This window comes from Haemorhous mexicanus, chromosome 2 (assembly GCF_027477595.1).
Source record: "Haemorhous mexicanus isolate bHaeMex1 chromosome 2, bHaeMex1.pri, whole genome shotgun sequence".
Taxonomy (NCBI): Eukaryota; Metazoa; Chordata; class Aves; order Passeriformes; family Fringillidae; genus Haemorhous; species Haemorhous mexicanus.
This window is the reverse complement of record NC_082342.1, coordinates 51,211,895-51,232,240: the sequence shown is the minus strand read 5'-3', so window position 1 is coordinate 51,232,240 and position 20,346 is coordinate 51,211,895. Positions and strand designations below refer to the sequence as shown.

Below are 20,346 nucleotides of genomic sequence, written 5' to 3'. Positions count from 1 at the left end.
CAGAAACTAAAATGTACAGAATCCACCTTCTAGTGGAAGTTGTCCCTGTCCATGGCAGAGGGCTTGGAACTGGATGATCTTTAAGGTCCTTTCCAACACAAACCATTCTGTGATAACAAAAGAAGTCCACATTCAGAAGGTGTTACAGCACATTGAGTTCATGGCCAAAAAACTACCTGGTAGAAGTTTTGTGAAGAAAGCGGTATTGGGGTTTTGTCCACTAAAACATATTTTGGCTTTAAAATTCAGTGTGTTAATATTTTTTTAATGCTGTATTTCAGGCTATGGCTTTGAAGAAGACTGGTTTAACTCAATGAAGTACTTGGGCATTTTTTGCTACAAACAGGGCTGCAGGCTTGAAGCATGATATGAGTGTTGTCTTTACAGGTGTCCTGGGGCTTCTCATCGGAGACTTGCTCTGGAGAGAAGGAAAACGAGCAAGGTGCAAGCAGAAGCAGAGGGCGAGAGTGGTCTGGGTGGGCCGGAGCAGCCCAGCAGTTTATCTCCGGATGCTGATCAGGGAATAGTGCCAGCTGAGCCAAGCTTTACCTCGCCTGCCCTGCCCGCCTGGACAGACGAGCCCGGCATCGACAATCCGCCTTTTGAGGAGAACACAGTAGCAGACAGTATGTCATCACTTATCTTCTCCAGTCTCTTTTATCAGATGTGGAAACATTTGTGGTGTCAGAGCTTGTCTTTTACCAACTGTGAATGTGCATCTTTGTCTTTGGCTCTTTTCTTTTGCAATTTCTGGAGAAATATCAGTGTATTTGGATTATGTACAAGTTTACAACTGAGATAAAGTCACAGGAAGGAAAGAAATATCTCTGAGTGTGTGCCAGCTACTGTGGTGCTGTATCATCATTTATTGTGTCAGGGTGCAGTAGTTCATGTTAATCTGCTAGTGGGATTGGCCTCACAAATGAGATGGAAGGAGTGTAGTTTCTGTGAAATTACAAAAGTTTTCTAAGATGAGATTTCTTTTTCCTCCCAACTGGATCAGCAGCCTTTTCACACACAGAGTGCTGTCATGCTCGAGGAAAAAGGCAGCTGAGTTATTCCTGCATTCATCTGCACTGAATGAGCAGTAACACCTCTAGCATCTGGGATTTTAGAGTGGAAGTGCTGAGCTTTACCACAGAGAAAGGTGGTCCTGTCCCCTTTCTTCTCCTCTCTAATTGCCATCCTTTAGCATTCTCCTTTTTCCTCTTGAGTTGTCTCCATGTTTGCTTCAGAAATGGGCTCCTTCAGTTGACCCAGTAACTCAATAGCAGCTCCTCATGCAATTACAAGACAAAGGTTATCGTGGGCTAACCCCTAAAATACATTTTTATCATCATCACCAAATGCAAATCCCCAGGTGACCCAATGAAGGATATGAAGTTGAATTTAAAGGCTGGAATCCAGAGGGTTCAGAGTATTCTGTTCAATCCAAATGACCCCATTTCAGGAAGCATGGATGCTACTATGTCACTAGCTGCTTTCTAACCAGCTAGGGGTTTCAGCTAGTAGTGGAACTGATCCATTTGCACTGGTTTAGTTTTTTTGTTAAACTGCTGCTTTATGGCCTGTCTACATCATCTTATGGTGATTTATTTTGTTGGAAGTGAATGAAGTAGAAAAGATATTAATTGTCTTTCTTTTTAAAAATAATTGGCAGCAAATCAACAGCCACCTACCTTGCCTGAAGGAGAGATCACTACTATTGAAATTCATCGGTCCAATCCTTATATTGAATTAGGAATTAGCATAGTGGGTGGCAATGAAACACCTTTGATCAACATTGTCATTCAAGAGGTTTATCGAGATGGGATCATTGCCAGAGATGGAAGACTTCTTGCTGGAGACCAAATACTTCAAGTATGGAACCTAATTACATATTCTGTTTGCTTGCTTTCTGTTCACTCCTTGCAGAATTGTTGTTAAAATGAGATGGAAGATTTTCCTTGTCAGACTATGTTGTGTCAATGTTAGCTTTGCAATTATCAGTTGGAAAGCAAATTAATATTCAGAGTAGAGCCTGTTGTTCTAGCACTTTTGGCTGTCGTGCTTTATGTTGTTTGTCGGACCTGTCCCTGGAATTATCTTTCCTCCCTAGCATCTGTTGTCAACATTTAAAATACAAGTTTATTTTTCTGTTTTTAAATGTTGTGGGACCTGGTCCTTATTTCAACTTTACTCATGCATTCCAAAGGAGCCCAAGGTTATTTCTGGCTAGCAAGTTGGCGTAACTTGTCCTATGTAAGAAGAAATTTGTGGGTTGTAAGGCTGGCTTCATCTAAACTGTTATTAAAATACGGCTTCACTGTTGTCTTCCAAAAGCTGAGGCAGTTGACCAGCATCTTTCAATATGTATAAAAGACTTAGTGTTAGGCTTCAGTGGAAGGATTTAAAGCAAGATGCTCTAAGCATTTAAAGAAAAAAACCAAACCAACAAAATGTAAGTTGGTTTTGAGTGTGTATTTTTGTTTTGGTTTTAAGTAATTAACCACAGGCAATAGAAAAAGATCAAGTTCTATTAATTTTGAAGTTTTAGTTTTTATGTTAGGAAAAGGGATTGTTTATACAATACTAAAGTAGCTGAGTGCTACATAAACAGAACGTCACCCAGCTTCTATTTGTAATTGTTCCACCCGAAACAAATATATTATCGTCAATTCAAAGTTATTTCAGTAGGAATGTTTGCTTTTGATCTGGCAGCCTAAGATCAGCCCAAATGTAGTTGTAAGTCTTCTTCATTTCACTGTTTTGAAATCAAGCCAATAGAAGTTACTTAAATACAGTAGTTACCCTTGGAATAAAATTAGTTTGCACTTCAGAAAATAAAGTCCCTTTTGAGAAATGTGCCTTTTTCCGCTCTTGGAGTGTAAGCATAGTGGCTGGCCAAGAAAACAACCCAAGAGGTTTCCAAGATGTTTCCTTTTCAACAAGTAATTGCAGACGCTGATTGAATGCTGCCTCATTTATTTTTATACTAAGGGCTCTACTTGTTTGACAGAATAGAGAGCTTGAGTTCCAGTGAAGCTTTGGAAATTCTTTCTGTTTGGGCAGGTGTCAGTTACAGTTTCCAAAGCCATAAATGGCAGTGAATTGACTGTAAATAGGAATTTACTAGCTGCAGTGAGTCTTCCCTATCAACAGCCTGGCAGTGGGGCTGTCAGATGCTAAGTGGGTGTCCATGAGAGTCCTTCTCTCATGCCAAGGGAGAGTTACAGAGGGTAAAACCTAAATTTTGAGGGGAGATAGAATATCTTTGTTTCTTTGAATTTGCCTGTGCAGGTGCTGGGCTGTTGTATTAAAATGATCAGATTCAATCTCTGCCATCTGTAATTAGGTGCACTTAGGTGCAGCTCAGCATGCACACTTTGGTTGGATATTTCTGAAAATGTCTTCCAGGGCTTTTATGAGCTGTAAAGGTTTAAAAGAAAGAGTCAGAAAGGACTGTGAGATGAAACTCAGCATTTTCTTGCCCAGTCAGACAAGAAGTATTACCCTTTTAAGAGCTGTGGGAACAGCATTTAGTAACAGCTACATAAAAGCTTGTGTTGTCTGCAAGGTGCAGATAGGTGCCTAACAATTTCAAAGTGCTCTACAAATTGTGTCTTTTTTGTGCTGGACTGTGACTGTAATTCATGTGAAGCATGTCCTAATGAGAATCTCTTTCCCCAAGAAGTGCCTAGGCTGTTTTGTTCTGAAATTTTAAACTGCCTTATAGAAAGAAGAATTACATTTTATTGCATATATTCTTCTGTGCCTTTTGAGTGCTCACATATTTTATGTATTTACTTTAGCCAGCTACAGTTAAAAATAAAAATGGATTTAATTTAAGGGCTCTGATGGATGGGCCCTAGTGGTTTTTGTGGGAGGCAGCTCTAAGTGTTATTTCTCCTAGCTATGCCTCTTTTCCCTCTGCCCAAGGTTACAGCCTGTCTCAGGGCAGTAGCAGAGCAGGACACCACCGTGGTTCTGTCTGAGCTCATGGTGCTGCAAGAAGCAGTGGCTTTGTGCTGGGTTTTGGGCTGGAGGTGTCTCAGGGCGGGTGCAGTCCTCCTTTACCGTCAGAAACCACCACAACCAAGAGGTTCAGCACAGGTTTCTGGGAGCCCCTCGGCTCAGATGTGTGATGTGAATGTGGCAGCTGTTGTACATAGATTGCTTTGAATATTTTTATCATTTTAATGTTGCTATTAGCTGGTGAGAAGCTGCATCTTTGGTTTTACTTACTTAGGTTGCAATGGGGACTATTGAAAGACTAAGGAAGGCACATAATTTAGTATAGACTGTTTGGTGTTAGCTTCTGTCTGGGGCAGGCGTTCCTCCACCAAGGCTAAGGATGAAATTTTAATGTTAACTTTGAATCCTTTCTTACAAAACAAGGCAAACACAGCTTTCATGCTGAATTTTTGTCATACTCCTCTTTTCTACCAAATCTCATTGTGCTGTCAGCTCTTATTTTTACAGTGCAAAGAAATGACTGAAGATTACTGATCTTTGTATCAGTGGGCTGTATAACAAACACAGTTCTTAGTTTTAGGTAGAGAAAGTTTAATCTGTTTTTCATTTACAACTAAATTTTGATACAGGTTATAAGTCTAAAGTTCTGGCCTACTTGAAATCTGTGGAAAATCTAAGTTCATGCTAAGACTTTAGAATTAGTACAACTACCTTTTTTCTACTGTCTTAATGAACCAATTTCATTATTCTTGACTTCAGTTATTTTAAAATGTTTTTTCACATTATGAAAGTACTCCATATTTTAAGACACAAGCTTGCTTCAGAGATTTGGATCCATTCTTTTTATAGCTATTGTTTTGCAGTTTTAAGTGATGCTGGGCTTGACACTGAAAGCACGTGCCATGATGTTGTCCTGGAGAACAAACAATGTAAAGATCTAAGGAAGACAAGTGGAGGAGACAAGGACAGCAAAAACCTTGGCCTGTGATGGCAGAGGGTGTTCACTTTTGGGGACGTGTTGTCATCTTTGTGGGAAAAGGCCTAAAATAGTGCGAGGGGCAGCTTAGATTAGATATTAGGAAAAATTTCTTCACAAATGGGTTGTTAAGCATTGGAACAGGCTGCCCAGGGAAGTGGTGGAGTCACCATCCCTGGAGATGTTTAAAAGACATGTAGATACGGAACTTGAAGATACGGTTTAGTGGTGGAGTTGGCAGTGCTGGGTTAACACTTGGACTTGATGATGTTGAGGATCTTTTCTAACCTAAAAATAAGTTTGTAGATTGAACATCAGATGCAAGTTTGCAGGAAAGAATGGAAGGACAAGAGAGGAAGCCTAGTAAATTCAGACATGTAGATTGCTCCAAGGCTGGTTTTGCAGCGAGTGAATTTACTTTGGAAAGGACTTAACTAAACATACGAAAACATCATTGTGACTTCTTTTGCTGTCGTTTGCAGGTGAATAGCTTCGACATAAGCAACGTGTCCCACAACCACGCCCGAGCCGTGCTGTCGCAGCCGTGCTCGGTGCTGCAGCTGACGGTGCTGCGGGAGCGGCGGTTCGGCAGCCGCACGCACGGCCACGCCGACGCGCCGGGCTCCGCGCGCGAGGACAGCTTCCAGGTGACCCTGCACAAGCGCGACTCCAGCGAGCAGCTGGGCATCAAGCTGGTGCGCAGAACGGACGAGCCGGGGGTTTTTATCCTCGACCTCCTGGAAGGGGGCTTGGCTGCTCAGGACGGCAGGCTCTGCAGTAATGACCGCGTGCTGGCCATTAACGGGCACGACCTGAAGCACGGCACGCCGGAGCTCGCTGCTCAGGTTATACAGGTAATTCGCTTTCCCTACCTGAGCCATTAGCTTGGCTTTATTTCTAGAGTCTGTTCCCAGACAGAACAGCTTGTGTGAGGCCTAAAAGCCTGTGTCAATGTAATTTACAGTGATTTATGTTTTGAAAATAAGAGTGAAGAACAGGATCTGCTTTGGCACCTACCAGATGAACTTCACCTACTCAGAAGTGAAAAATGCATTAGTCTTCCCTGGAATGCAGCCTGAAGGTTAGAAGACAGCTCATGTAGCAAGGAGAGTAGCCTATTGTAGCATACTGCTTAGCAGGGAAGAAGGAAAAAAAAGAGGATTATTATTATTGTATTTATGTATGTATTGTATTGTTTTTTAATCTCCCAGTAAGCTCTATAGAAGTGGGCTTTGTTCTTTATTGATTTGCCTGTGCATGGAATTGAGTTAAAACAAGAAAGTAATTTGTCAGATGTTAGAGTCAACAGGTAGCAGCTGGGAAGTCAAATAGAGGTTTTCCGTGAGTTCTGCACGGTACAAATCATTTTCTGAGTGTTCAGAAAAGGGCTGTTTCCAATGTCTGGTTATGTCCTGGACACAAATACTACCCAAAGCTTGTTGCAGTGTGACATATGACCCATCTGTGTCGCCACAGGGAAACCTTTACTCCATGTCTTTCTCCCAGTCTGTAAGGAAACAGATGCAGCACTTTGCTATTTCCTGCTGATGGGAGGTTGGTGAAAATAGCTTTGTTTTTAGGAAAGTTGGAATATACCAGTAGTATGTTCCTGCAGTCTAGTGCAGTCATTTTTACTTAAAGCACCACATAGACAACTCTGATACAAAGGTGTAGTAAATACTTGTTTCAGGGATCATTTCAAGAGTTTTCCTTGCAGTAAAATTAAAATAACAACAATCTTGGGAATTGTAATTTCAGTTTCTCAATTTTTGTATACAGTGATTGGAATTTAGCACTAGGTAACTTTTACCTTTTGAGGTGTGGCTTTGCAGCAATAAAAAGAGTTGATGTTTTATTAACATCCAATAACTGGATCTCCCAATATTCCCCAAAATCCAGAATACTATGGTATGCGCATGCGTAACATCTTTCTCGCAAGTATCTTTGGGAAGTACCAGAGGTACTCACAGCTTTTGATCAAAAGCTGCAGATCTTGGAGCTATCACATAGGCATTTCTTCCATTTATTGCTATGTGTTGCTGGAGTTCACAGAGGCTGCAAATGGAATGGGGTGAATTTTAATGTTTGGAGCTTTGTAACACAAAGTGAGAAACAGTCCCTTTGGCAAAGGATTTTTAGCTGATGTAAAGGCAACATCAGAGGTGAAAGAGGAATGTTAATTTCCCTTCCATTTTGGAGGGAATTACAAAAAGAAGCAAGTAAAGGAGTGTGCAGTCTAAAAAGGAACTAGAAAACAAGGTCTGCTGTTGTCTTGTTTCATGTTCTGTCCTATGTTTCCCTCCCTTTCTAATAATCAATATCCTCTCACACTTGATGACATTTGATGACCTAATGTATTCAACAGGCCAGCGGGGAGAGAGTGAACTTGATCATCTCTAGACCCCTGAAGTCACAGACAGTCAGCGTTATCCGAGACACCGGGACTCATAACAGCAACTCACACCAACACCAGTCCCAGCAGCTGTTTCACAGCAGACCTAACTCACATAAGGTTGGTGCTTCTCCTTCTGAAAGGAAAAAATACTGGTTTACTCATATGCTGGTGTGGGTAGCAAGGCAAAGCTAGAAAGAAGGGTTATATTATTTTTTTTATTGAATTAATAAAAAAAATTATGATAGCTTCCAAGTTCTCAAGTCCTGCATCACATGTGGAGTAGGAACAAAAGATACACAACAGGTTTTCAATATGTTTTTGGATTTGCTGACTACAGTGAAAGAAGCAAGTTCTGTGAGTTCATACAGCTGTAGTTGTTAAACCTTGTCTAGGACAGTGGCTGGTACTCCTGCATGGAAGGGCTGTCATTCAAGACTCTTATACTTTTTGTTGCTCTGTGCTGGCTGCAGCCAGAAAAGACGTGAGGTGTCCACCATCCAGCTTATAAAGAGCATGTTGGAGGGATGTGTCATCTCCTTCATGAGTCAACAGTCCTGGCTGCGAGGCTGCTGAGTCTCAAGCTGGGAGAGAAAGGCAAAATGAAGAGGTTTTCATGAAGCTGGTATTATTTGGAAGACATGCTAAAATAGAGCCTGTGCTTGTAATTAGAAAAATGCAACTTCTCACTCTTAAGAAGTTGACTTTGTGAAATAATTGTGATGTTGACCATGTCAACAAATCCACCTTTTTACTTGTCCACTCCATTTCCTTTACTATGTAGCGTCATATTCTTCTGTTGGGATAACTAACATGCATTGATAGTATTTTCTTTTAAAAGTGGGGATCATTTCAGAAGAGAACAAATGAGGCTCTAGGAAGGTTGTTTTCCTCCTGAGGGATAAAGGTGAGGCTCCTGAATACCATGGCTACAGCACTGGGCCATACCCACGCAGTGATTAGTTTGTTGATGTCAGAGCTTGAGGCAAGTTTGCATGTGCCAGCATGAGCTGTGCTCTTACCACAGTTGATCCAAAGTTGGTTGAGTGGATTTTCCTCACAGATCAATGCCATCTGTGGGCTCTTTTTAAAATTGAAAGTCTCATGTAAAAGCAAGTGAACGTATCCTCATAATATTTCTCGTATTTTGTATCATTTATCTTTCTCTCATTAACCTGCAGTTGGCTTTGAAGCCTTGTGGCTTAAAATATGTTTATATTGTGTGGCAGCAGCCAGTCCTGAAGCCTGAAGCCTTAGAAATGAACTGTCTTTATAAGCTGTGATGTGTTTACATATAGCTACTTCCATGATTAATGTGTATGTGAGGTGCAGAGTCAGTCAGGAGCACATGGCATTGGAGGTCAAAGAAGACAATGTTGTCATTTTCCAAGAGAAGGCAGGAGTGTATACATAGACACACATTTTGAAGACTATCCCAGGTTATTTCTTTCATTATTTTGGATTCCTTGCAAGTATTCTGTCAATTTAAGATGCTACTACAGGTGTATGTGCAGTGTTTTGAATCTTTTACTTAATAACCTGAGGGAAAGGCTTCAGCAAATAATACTTACTTTGATTTAGATTTAGATCTTTTTTTATTGAGCAGAGCTAAATACAGGCTGAACTTCATCATTCAGTTGTTGGAAAATTTAATATAGGATCTCTTCTTGTTTCAAGCTTGAGTCTTCATTATAACCATTAGGGAGGCTGCCCAAGGTACCCATTACAAGCCATTAGCATCAATTGGCCTTAGCTTGTGCTCTGGGAGGTTCTACATACCAGCTGCAAAAGAGAACATGATGCATAAGGGCTTTAAAGAGTCTCTTACTGTCATCATGAAAACACACGTTTTCATTTCTTAAGAGTTCTTTGTAATTCTGGGGCATATTCTATTGATAAATGAAGTAATGTTGATGTTCACCAAGACTTTAAAAGATGTTTATCTGGTTTGTCTGCAAACTTTTGACCATATGGTTTTGTAGTGCAGTCTTAAAATTTAGTCTCTTCCAGTGCAGGATGTAAAGAAAAACTAGACTGAGATTTCAAGATAGGCCTTTTTAAGTTTTCTATCCATGCTTAAGTATCTACATTCAGGGGGTTTTTGTTGGTGATTTGGGGGTTTTTTTGGAAGGGGTAGGGATCTGACTTAGAAGAAATCCAGCCAAAGCTTGTTTCCATTACTTAGTCCTTTTAAATTGTTCTGTTAAAGTGCCAAAGTGTGGCTTTGGGGTGTATTTAGTTGGTTTGTTCTGGTTTTCAGTTTTGGTTTACTTGGTTTTTTTCCTTAGTTTTAACAATGTTATTTATCCTTATTAAACAGGATCTCTCCCAGTGTGTTACATGCCAAGAAAAGCACATTACTGTGAAAAAAGAGCCGCACGAATCTCTGGGAATGACAGTGGCAGGAGGCAGAGGCAGCAAAAGTGGCGAACTGCCCATCTTTGTGACAAGTGTGCAGCCTCACGGGTGCTTGGCAAGAGACGGCAGGATTAAACGAGGTGGGGTTTGGCTTCCCTGGGCCATGGCTGCCTCCGGTTGCTTTTTGATCTCTATGTTTTCTGGAATCAGATGGTGTCAAAAACTCTTCTCACAGATGTAGGAAAATGCTTATGGATGCTTTTATTCGTGATTTAATGATGGAAATACAGTGTTAAGTGTTGCACTTTCACCTTTTATGGGAAGGGGATGTTTACAGTGTGATAGCAGGGGAAGTGGATAAGATCAAAAAATGTATGGTTAAATTCTTTAAAGCTGATGGTAATCCCCTGAGCTGAGGGTCTGCTGTGATGTAGACACATCCTGTTTTCATGTGTGATTTAGTGGGTTGTACCACATCTCTGTCCAAGGAATCTCTGCTCCCTGGTATAATACCTGAACAGCAGAGAAGCTCTGATGACAGGCTACAGCTCACCTGCACAAAATTTGCCTCAGAAGCTACATCAGTGTTAATCCTGGTTCCCAAAAGCTTTCTTATCCTCTGGGACATCATGAGTTTGCTGGTCTTTGGGGGTGCTGCAACACCTGTCCTTGTTCCCTGGCTTTGTAAAAGAGAATGAGGAGGCAGAGATTAGGCTCAGCATAGATGAAGGCAGTCCTGCATAATGGATAGCAAAGCATTTGAAATTAAAACGTATTAAAATGTATTATGTGAATCAGAGACTGCCTATGGGATCGCTGTGATTCACAGTTCACAGAATTACAGAATGTTTCAGGAAAGAAATTTAGGGAAAAAACTTCAGAGATTGTACATTTAAAAGAACAGTGTGGGAGCATCCTTCTTCTATGTTTCTGAGAAAGGGAGATTTACACCCACACACCAGCAGGTATCCTTTCTTTTTCTGTACTACTATGAAAAACACACTTGATAGAGCAATCACTATTGTTCTTTCATTGTGTAACATTAAAGTAGCCACAGAAGCTACTGGGAGGAAAAACCTTTCAAAAACTGAGTCTCATACCAAATGTGATCCAGGTGTTTGCACTTTTGCTCTGCTTTTTCTGGCTTTAGTTGGTGAGACATTGTGTGAAAAAGTAGCCTGCCACTGGATAGTTAATAACATTCTTGTTTACACCCTGGGGCTTTTTAAAAAACATAAAACTAAAATTGTGGAAATCTTTTTCTGGCTTTGATATTTTCTAGATTAGCTTTGTAGAGATGTTTCTTTTCTTTCTTTGAATTAATTGAGTTTTGTACCAAACTTTCCAGTAGTTTTTGAACTCCATTTTCTTCTCCAAAGTAACAAATTATTAAAACCAGATGAATTAAAGCACTCTGTGGAACCTCACCTGTCTACAATAATTGGTTACCTTGAGGTGTCTGCAATGTTCCTGCCATCATTCTCCCTTCACTTTTAAAGTTAGGGTGAACCCAAACTCCTCATCTGGAAACAGTTGTGTCATGGCATCTGCAGTAGCAGTTGCAGCCAAGCTGGTAAGGCACTTAAGTAGTTTCTATTTCAGATTTTCAGGGCATTATACATAGGAGTCACAGTATTTGGTGTGTATGTGGAAATAAATTACACTGATCCAATTGGATAGAAGCTCAATACATTAAAGTTTCAAACTGACAATAAAAAGTCTTCAGAACTATTAGTCTGTTAGTTGAGACTGTCTCAGGTCCAAAGACTGCAGTATGGAATGAGACCCTGGCGTGGGAGGTGCTGTGGGTGGGCAGGACTGTCAGACTGATGTGCTCTGCCTCCTGGCTTTGTACAGGTGATGTGCTGCTGAACATCAACGGGATTGATCTCACCAACCTGAGTCACAGCGAGGCCGTGGCCATGCTGAAGGCTAGTGCTGCCTCTTCAGTAGTTGCCCTGAAAGCCCTGGAAGTCCAGATTGTAGAGGAACAGCCCCAGGCTGATGAAGAACAATTGAGTACCATCAGTGAAAATGAGTATGATGCCAGCTGGTCACCGTCCTGGGTCATGTGGCTGGGACTTCCAAGGTATGGAATTAATCGATTAAGTACTTACTCAGCTGCTTTAAGCTAAGTCCTGCAAGAGACATAAAGAAGCAGAGACCTGCACAGTTGCAGCACATCTGCCCTTATTTCTGTCTGGCCATCTTGACTGTATTCAGCTGGCAGTGTACTTAGAAAGTGGGCTGTGAACAGGAGCAATGTTTCCTTAGGAAACTCAAAGATGAATAAGACTGTTTTATCCCTTCACAAACCATAGTAACTACCCATGTGGAGTCTTCTGTTCAGACACAATTAATCTTTTTTGTTGTTTTTTGTACTGTAACTTTCTATAGAATATCTAAAATCAGAGAAATTACTAATAAAACCACCAAGTATATATCCATCTGTCTCTTTGCTAATTTGCTACCTAATTTTATGAGGCCAAATACTTAACTTCAGAATATTGCATCAGATTTTGGCAATTCTGACAGACTCTTGACATGTCCTGTGCCAAAACTGTAGCTGTGTAACTACAGGCTCCCATTGGTTGGTTGGTTGTTTTTTTTTTTCAAGAATCCACTACCATCTCTTCCAAACACAAAAACTCTTAGAGATTTGCAGCAAGCTCCCTCCTCTTAACTACTCTGCAGTCTGCTGGACATCACTTCATTTGTATTCCTCACTCTCTCAAGGCTGCAGCTGTAATCTCATTCTGGCATCACTTGTTATCAAGAAGAGCTCCTACAGCAGCTAGTAGAGTTGTTAACTTTAGTCAGGGCATGCAGGTTAATTCCTTTCCCTCTGATGGATTTACCAGGTCTGTACTTAAAGTGTAAAATCACAACACGAACCAAACAGAGTGGGAGCAGAGTGCAGCTGAAGATAACACAGCCATGCATTGGCCCTCCAGAGGTTTCACTTTTTCCTGAGTTTAACTGTCAATTAATCTATCTTCTAATTAAGTAGTAATGAGTAATCTCAATAAATGGCTCTCAATTTTGGTAAATATACTTCCTTTTCATGCTTTAGCAGCAGTTTATTTCCTATCTAGTGGTTTATTTCTTCTGTGCTACAGATGCCATGTGTGGCTCCTAACAGTATGCTATGCATTGTGCTTTAAAGCACTGCCAAACAACCGTAAAGAACTTGGTAACTTCTTACTGAAAAGTTATTTTCTATGCCTGTTTATTTTTAAAATTACAGTCATTGCCAACTTCACTGGCGAGAAATAATTTTCACTAGAGCTGATAACATATAGTTAGTGAAGTGTGATCTGAATTATTTACATTCTGTGTAATAAAATGGTTAGTCATTTAGATTTTCATTACTGGTGATGAATCAGTACAGAGGTAATGAAGATGGTGCATGGATTTTAAATTTTTACTTAAGAGTAGTAAAAGCTTAAACTAGCTCAGGGTGGAAGACAAATGCTCTGCATTTTTGACTTGCAGACTGAACACATCAGGTATTGATTTTCCACCCACATTGTTTCCACCTGTGGAATCCCTAAAATGCAGTTCTAGTACTGTCAGTTTGGAGAGTTAACTGTGTTAAAGTAATTATTCTAGCACTGCATTACTTCTTTTAAAACACTTTTCTGTCTCAGTTTTGGGGTTTTTTGGTAATTGATTTGAATACTGCAAAATTACTTTGGAAACAGAGGTCTAATCACCATCCCTCCCCTTCTCTGCCACACTTAGCACAGTGATAATGATGAGATAGCAGATGCTGTGCCTACTGTAGAACCATACATGGCTTTTTCTCTTGTTGTCCTGTGCTTCCATTCCCCAGCTGCCTCCATAGCTGCCATGACGTGGTGCTGCGGCGGAGCAATTTGGGGAGCTGGGGCTTCAGCATCGTCGGTGGCTACGAGGAGAACCACACAAACCAGCCCTTCTTCATTAAAACCATTGTTCTTGGAACTCCTGCCTACTTTGATGGGAGATTAAAGTAAGCCAAAGTAGCAATGGGAGAAATAATAAAGACAGTAATAAAAGCAACAATAATGAACCACTTTTAAATAGTTATGTGCAACTAATTGCTTAAGGAAATGCACTTGTAGCATCTTGGGCTGCTGGACCGTGCCGCCTTGTAGTGCATTTGCCTCCCTGATGAGTGGGATGCAGGGGAGTAACAGGGTGTTTCTCTTGGGGAAGGGGCATCTCAGAGCAGATGGCATCTCCTGTGATCTTCCCCAGCTGTGCTGCTGATGTCACCTGCTGTCTTCCTGTTGAACTCCACTTTAGGCCAAGAGACAATGTGCACTGTATATGTGCAAAGCTAGCTAGCTTTTGTCATCCTATAAAACAGCTAAAAGTTAGAACTTCACTTCTGCAAAGTGGCCAAAACTGCTTTATGCTTTCACATCGCCTTCTGAAGCCACTGGAAACTGATGCTGAAGATGGGTGCTGCTGCTTTAATGGAAGGGCAAGAAAGTAGATGATAAAGATTTCTGAAAAGATTAAGGACCCAAGTCCCCATGGCATTACCCTGTCATTAGTTGGCAGGAAAGTCATTGATAAATGAAGGAAGTTCAGCAGAAGCCCCTGAGATGGTGGAGCTGGAGCACTTGCCCCACAAGGAGAAGGCTTCCGGGGCAGCCAGCAGCCCCTTCCAGTACTTACCTGGAGATTGCCAAGGAGACAGAGCCCAGTGGTGCAGGGTGAGAGGATGAGTGACAGCGGGCACAAATTGAACTAAAGAGCTTGAGATTGGTTATGAGGAGAAACTCTTTCCCATGAGGATGGTCAGGCAATGGCATAAGTTGCATGGTCTCTTCCCTTGGAGGTTTCTGTGACTACTGGGTAAAGCCCTGAGAGTCCTGGTCAGAGCTTACAGCTGACCTTGCCTGCAGTAGGAGGTTGGGCTATAGAGCTCCTGAGGTCCCTTCTGACCTTAAAGATTGTATGATTTTACTTACACGTTACATTTGGACGCAGCCCCCAGGTTTCGTATCCAGATATACATTTTAGCCTTGTGTAGGATTAGTTCAGAACTAGGACTTAAAATTCCCATTAAGGGTTGTTCTCTTGTTCATAAACTTGATTTTTTGTGAAGGTGGTAGTCAAGAATATACAACTTGAAGTTTCATGGCATGATTTTTACATGCAGATTTTCTTACAAAGTGACTTAAGAAAAGAATGTACTTATGCCTAGAGCCTTGACAGTAATTGATTTTTCAGTTCAGTGACTAAATAAATAAATGAAAAAATAACTTGGCTGAACATAAAATTACTTTTTTTTTAACTGTGGAACAGTTTGGATTAAGTTAAAGATCTCAGTTCAACTCAACTCAAATTAAATAATTTCAGATTAGGGACTTAATAACTAGAAGTCTTTACACAAATGGAAATTCAAGCATCATTCCTAAGAAAAGTGGAAGAATCATCATGGTCACATTTACCCCCTTGTAACCTATGGAAAATATGCTCCTGTGTGATAATGTGATGTAGTGCTCTCTTTTCAAATATACTGTTCCACTGAAAATACGGACTTAAAAATGGGCCATCTACAAGGGAGAGCCCCTTAGAACTTGCACCTGGAGTTATTGTGGGGCAGGTCTCTTCCAAAGCTGTTCTGTTTTGTTTAAATTATCTAAATGTTAGGCTGGAGAGGAAGGGAATAAATAACTTCACAGTTCAGTAGTTTAGACAGTTTTCTGTTTACATTATCTGCCTGGTGTGATTTTATAGAAGGTAGAATGGCTTCCTCAGAAAGGCTGTGGGAGTGAGATGTCATTCAGTGAACTGTAGCACTTTGGTTTGGGTGATGGGGTTCCTTGGTTCAGGAGAGAAGGACATTTGAGTGCACATTTGACTGGTGTTGGCAACTGCTCCCTCTTCCTCTGCTCTGCCCTAGGGAAAGCTCAGGAGAGCATCTTTTTGCCACCCATTTTGGTGCCTTCAATACTGGAGAGGATCAGTTTCAGGAAAAGTCTTGTTTGATCTCCAAGCCACATTTGACTACTTTGGGGAATGTCACACACTCAAGCTGCAAAGCAGAGGTGTCTAGAGAAGGAACATGCTTGATACAGAAAGAAATTAGGTGCATTTTTGAAGTTTCTCTTGAGGTTTTAAAAGCCAGAACTTAACCCTTTGAGGTCATTTTTCTCAGGGCCATCAAATGGCACCCTCGCAAATTCTGTTACCCAATCCAAAATGCAGAGATGCTGCAATTGAACCATCTGCTGAGGGACATTTCAAGCCAAATGGTTATATTTGACAAAATCATAAGCCACTGAAAACAAGGTTCTTAGTTGGAATGTGGTTGGTTGGTAACCATAATATCTTTACTTACACCTCCTACAGTAAAGGCATGTTTGGTGTAAATGTGTTATAATCCACACAAACAAACAGAAATGCTTCTGTCATGCACATGCGATCTCATCTTCTCTTGACTCCGTTAGGTCTTCCCAAATGTCTCTTCTCATGTTTCTATACAGGTCAGTTCTTAATGCAGAACTATACTGGTATTAGAATAGAAATAGAGTGATTTGGGAATTTCCCAGATGAGTTTCAGATTAATCCTAGAATAGTTGGAAGTTGGAAGAGACCTTTTAAAAGTTATCTTGTCCAGCACTCCTGCAATGAGCAGGGGCATCTTTCAGTAGTAGGACAGACTTCAAATTGAACTGCTTTGGGAATGTTAGTGACACTTTCCAGCCTGATGCAAAGGGGGAAAGTACCTACCTCCTACCACCCCAGCAGTGAAGTGCTGTTTGTTGGTGTGTGCTAATTGCTACAGAGCAGGTCTCATAATGTGTTCTTTTTGTTCTTCTTCTCTTCTTGTGTTTTTTAGGTGTGGTGATATGATTGTTGCTGTAAACGGACTGTCCACGGTTGGAATGAGTCATTCTGCACTCGTTCCCATGCTGAAGGAGCAGAGGAACAAAGTGACTTTAACCGTGATTTGCTGGCCTGGAAGCCTCATATAGAGTTGTGGATCACTTTGGTTCAAGCAGCATCTTTTTCTAGATAGCTGGCACAAAAATCTCCTCTATCTTTTTTTCCCTATTGGTACAGCTGGTTAAAAGCAGGGCCAAAACTGCTATGTGTTCCTTTTTTACAGGCCTTTCAGACTTACTCTACCTTGTTCTGCTATCCTGAAAAAGCTGTTTCTGTTTGCTATGTCTATTGCTGACACAAGTGCAGATATATTTGAGCTCACAGAGAAACCCCCACTCCACCATGGCTGTCACTGAGCTTTTCTCATCAGGCTTGTAGGGTCTGCAGAAGAACTTAGCGGTTCTTTGGGTTTCTCTGCAAAGTCCTCAAGTTGTATTGTGATAGATAAATGTAACATTCATGTGCCCTCTCTTCCTGGCAAAGAGAACGTGTCAGTACCAGAATGACACATCTGTCTGCTGCTGTGAACCAAAACCTGTTTCCAAAGGTTACATCTCTTCATTTCGTAAACCTTTCTGGTTTGGTCCCGTACTTTGGACCGATTCAAGTATTCCATCTTACCCATCACAAATTACTTGGTCCCCCAAATTTTTCTTACAGGGCATCAATGTTCATAGAAAAGTAGGAAAAAAGCCTGATATTCCTAGAATTTTTATAAAGTGCAATAATTGGACTCTTTGTTAGGAAACTTTAATATATTACAGAGTTTGTACCCTATACCAGAAATACGGAAGTAATTCCCGTTGCAATGCTGGCAAGGATTCATGTGCCCAAGGTCGCCTTTGAGTGAATGGCTTGCAGTGTTAGACTTTACTTTACAAAGGAATGTTTTGCTATGTCAGAGAATTTTGATGAACATTTTTATGAGGATCATTTTTACTGTTTCTATTGTGGTTGTCAGCTCTCTTTATTCAAGTGTGGAAACAATACTTTGACTAGTACTTTCTAAATGAGAGAATTATTTCCAGGGAAAAAAGCAAGCTATTAAGGAACCATATGTTATGGTTTACAGGTGAGCAGGCTAGAAAGAAAGCTCTTTGATTTCAAGTCCAACTGCAAAGTAAGCTGCAAAGTTCACTCTTACTGTCACCTTCTGACAAATGTGCAAATGCCTTGATATCAAATGCTGAAAAGAGCTCTTTTGCATTTCAGGTTATTTTTTTTTCCTTTAGAGAGCACCTGCTATTAAGTTGTCAGTAATACTGTTTGTCTTGGATTGTATTTAATATTTTTACAAACCAACCTGTAACTTCTAGACTTTGCCTTTCCATGATATTTGCAGGCTAAGCACCCATTTGTTGAAGAAAAGAGGGGTGGAGCACAGAAAGAAATGTGCTGACCTGGAGCTAACCCTGTGTGTTGTCAGTGTTCTCAATATTTGAAAAGAGCTTCATTTATAAACCAGGTTCCCAACCTGAATTGATTTTATGAATGACCTCTGTATTGTATTATTAATTACCAGAGAATGTATTTGAGAGTCACAGCATATTTCAATTGTGAAGCATGAACTTTCTTTTCAAACGTAGCTGGTGTAATATCAGGGCATATTATCGCATGTCATCAATTCCAGCAGCTTTGTTTTCAAAAGAAATAAAGTTAGTCTTTTGCAAAAAAAAAAAAAAAAAAAAAAAGAAGAGAAAAAAAGTTTAAAATCTCATATGAATGGTTTTATTCCTCTCTGTAATGTATACTATTGGTTTAATTTCATAATATTAAAATACAAAAGAATGTCCTCTCCAGTATATATTACTGTAGTAAGAATCCTTGTTTCTGAAGCAAACACCAAATTTATTTGATATTCTAACTGATTAAGAACCAGTTTTCTCCCATCCCCAGATGGTGTTTAACTGTATGCTTTGCCCTTAATGCAGACTTTTTTGTGAAGTACATCTTAGTGTGTAGGCTTTAGGGAAGTTTTTAACATATGTACTAGATTTAGTGGTTTTTATTTTAAAAATTACACTTTTCATTCAAAATCCTGAAAAAAATATTTTTAGATTTTTTTTCCTTTTATATGTTAAATGTAGCAAAAGCATGGGTTAGCTTAAACTGTGCGGTTTTGTTTCTGTGTGCTGTAGCTTTTGATCAGAATATCTAAGCGATAAAAATTCTGAATAAATTCACTTCCTGAATCATCTTTCCCCTTTCTCTTGTAGCAGCATAGTTGGGTTTGGTTTTCTGTGCCTTCTGTTTTAAATTATTTCAATATTTTTTTTTCCAAATATTGCTATGTAATTGTATGGTATTAATGAAGGATGAATGAAAATAAAAGTTCATTCTACACATTGTAATAACTCAGAAGTGTCGTCTCACTCTTTGCAGGAGATATGGGGAGCTTGGTGCAGACTTGGTTTAAAGATACTTTTTTTTCTCCTGTGATTTATCATAAATTACAGTTAGTGAATGTACCATAAGGGTCTGAGGTATGCTCATCCTGTCAGGGTGACATACCAGCTGTTTAACCATTAATCCCAGCACTGAGAAGCGTTTCTGAAGTGGAGGTATGATCTGGGCATTATGATACTTTGCCACAAGTAGTGTTTCCTCTTTCCGCCTCCAAGCCAGCTGGTACTGATCAGCTGGAGGATGTTTTCACAGCAGAGACTTGATGCAAGGAGACAGTCTTGCTGGAAACATCAGTTTTACAGCTGAAACTTGAGCCTCCTGGTTATCAGTTCCCATCTCCCTCTCCTGCAGGCAAGGATGCTCTATCCTTAAATGTCTGCAATGCTAGAATGAGTCTAAAAACAATTTCTCAGTGATTTGCAGTAAAGTTGCCCAGACTCTGTATTACTGCTCCTTGCAGTAGTTATGGATAGTTGAGCTCCTTTAAAAGAGAACCATGTCTATGTACAGAAATGCAAAAGAAACCTGCCACATCTGCCAGTAGGTTATGGGGGTCTGGTGTTTCTTGTAAGGTAGGAGCCAGACCATCAGAGTTTTGGCTTACAGACAGATGATTGAGTTCATTGCTGCAGGGGGAGGTGCACAGAGCTTGTGTAAGGTGGTGCACTTGGTCATCTGTGTGCTGGCACTTCATGGGAGGAACAGCTTTTCCAAACAACCCTGGGGATCTCCAGTTAAGAATGTAAAAGAGCTTATTCTGTATCACAGCATGCCAATAAAATGAAAATTAGAAAGTTTGTTTGCCACACTAAACTTTCTCCTTAACAGTCATGAACAACTGAAGGGAAGATCAATGTCACAGAAGAATTCAAAATATATATTAAGAATATGTTTCCAAATTCTGTAATAGATCTGGGGTGGATATGATGAAAATCTGAGCTTGGTTCTCAGAATGTAACCCAGACAACATCAGAAGCAAGGCAGATTCCTTTTTTTAAAAAAGAACTTTGATTATTTACTTCTGAGGCAATTTTAATGGATCATAAGCATTGATTAACAAACTAAGGTAGGAGATCCTGATGACTGAAAAGGTTTGTGTATGCCAGGCAGGACAGCAGCGATGGCAGGCTCTGAGTTAAGGCAGTACATGCCACATGGCCCAAGGAAAAAGTGCTGTAATGCCAAGGAAGGTCAGTGAACATCCTCATCCCAGTTTTCTCAGGCAACTACCAGGTGAGCTTATGAGACCTTGTCACACCTGAAATAAATCTGTCTTGCTAGTGAAGAACAATTCTTAAATTACATATTCCTCAGAGGATGAGAAGGTTTTAGACTTTTCACCTCTGGGACAATTCAAATAACATTATATTGA

The 20,346-nt window shown here is 40.3% G+C and overlaps 1 protein-coding gene across 2 annotated transcripts in view; it reads left to right on the top strand.

The window, feature by feature from the left end:
- Positions 1-18,922, top strand: part of LNX2 (ligand of numb-protein X 2) — a 59,546-nt gene extending 40,624 nt beyond the window's left edge. For both annotated transcript variants that reach the window (XM_059838797.1, XM_059838796.1), the window contains exons 3-10: positions 388-626; positions 1,661-1,860; positions 5,413-5,784; positions 7,296-7,442; positions 9,643-9,820; positions 11,538-11,769; positions 13,516-13,674; positions 16,522-18,922. In XM_059838797.1, coding sequence (XP_059694780.1) covers positions 388-626; positions 1,661-1,860; positions 5,413-5,784; positions 7,296-7,442; positions 9,643-9,820; positions 11,538-11,769; positions 13,516-13,674; positions 16,522-16,657 — 1,663 coding nt within the window. In that variant the 3' untranslated portion in view covers positions 16,658-18,922. The remainder of the gene's footprint in view (positions 1-387; positions 627-1,660; positions 1,861-5,412; positions 5,785-7,295; positions 7,443-9,642; positions 9,821-11,537; positions 11,770-13,515; positions 13,675-16,521) is intronic.
- Positions 18,923-20,346: the final 1,424 nt, after the last annotated feature.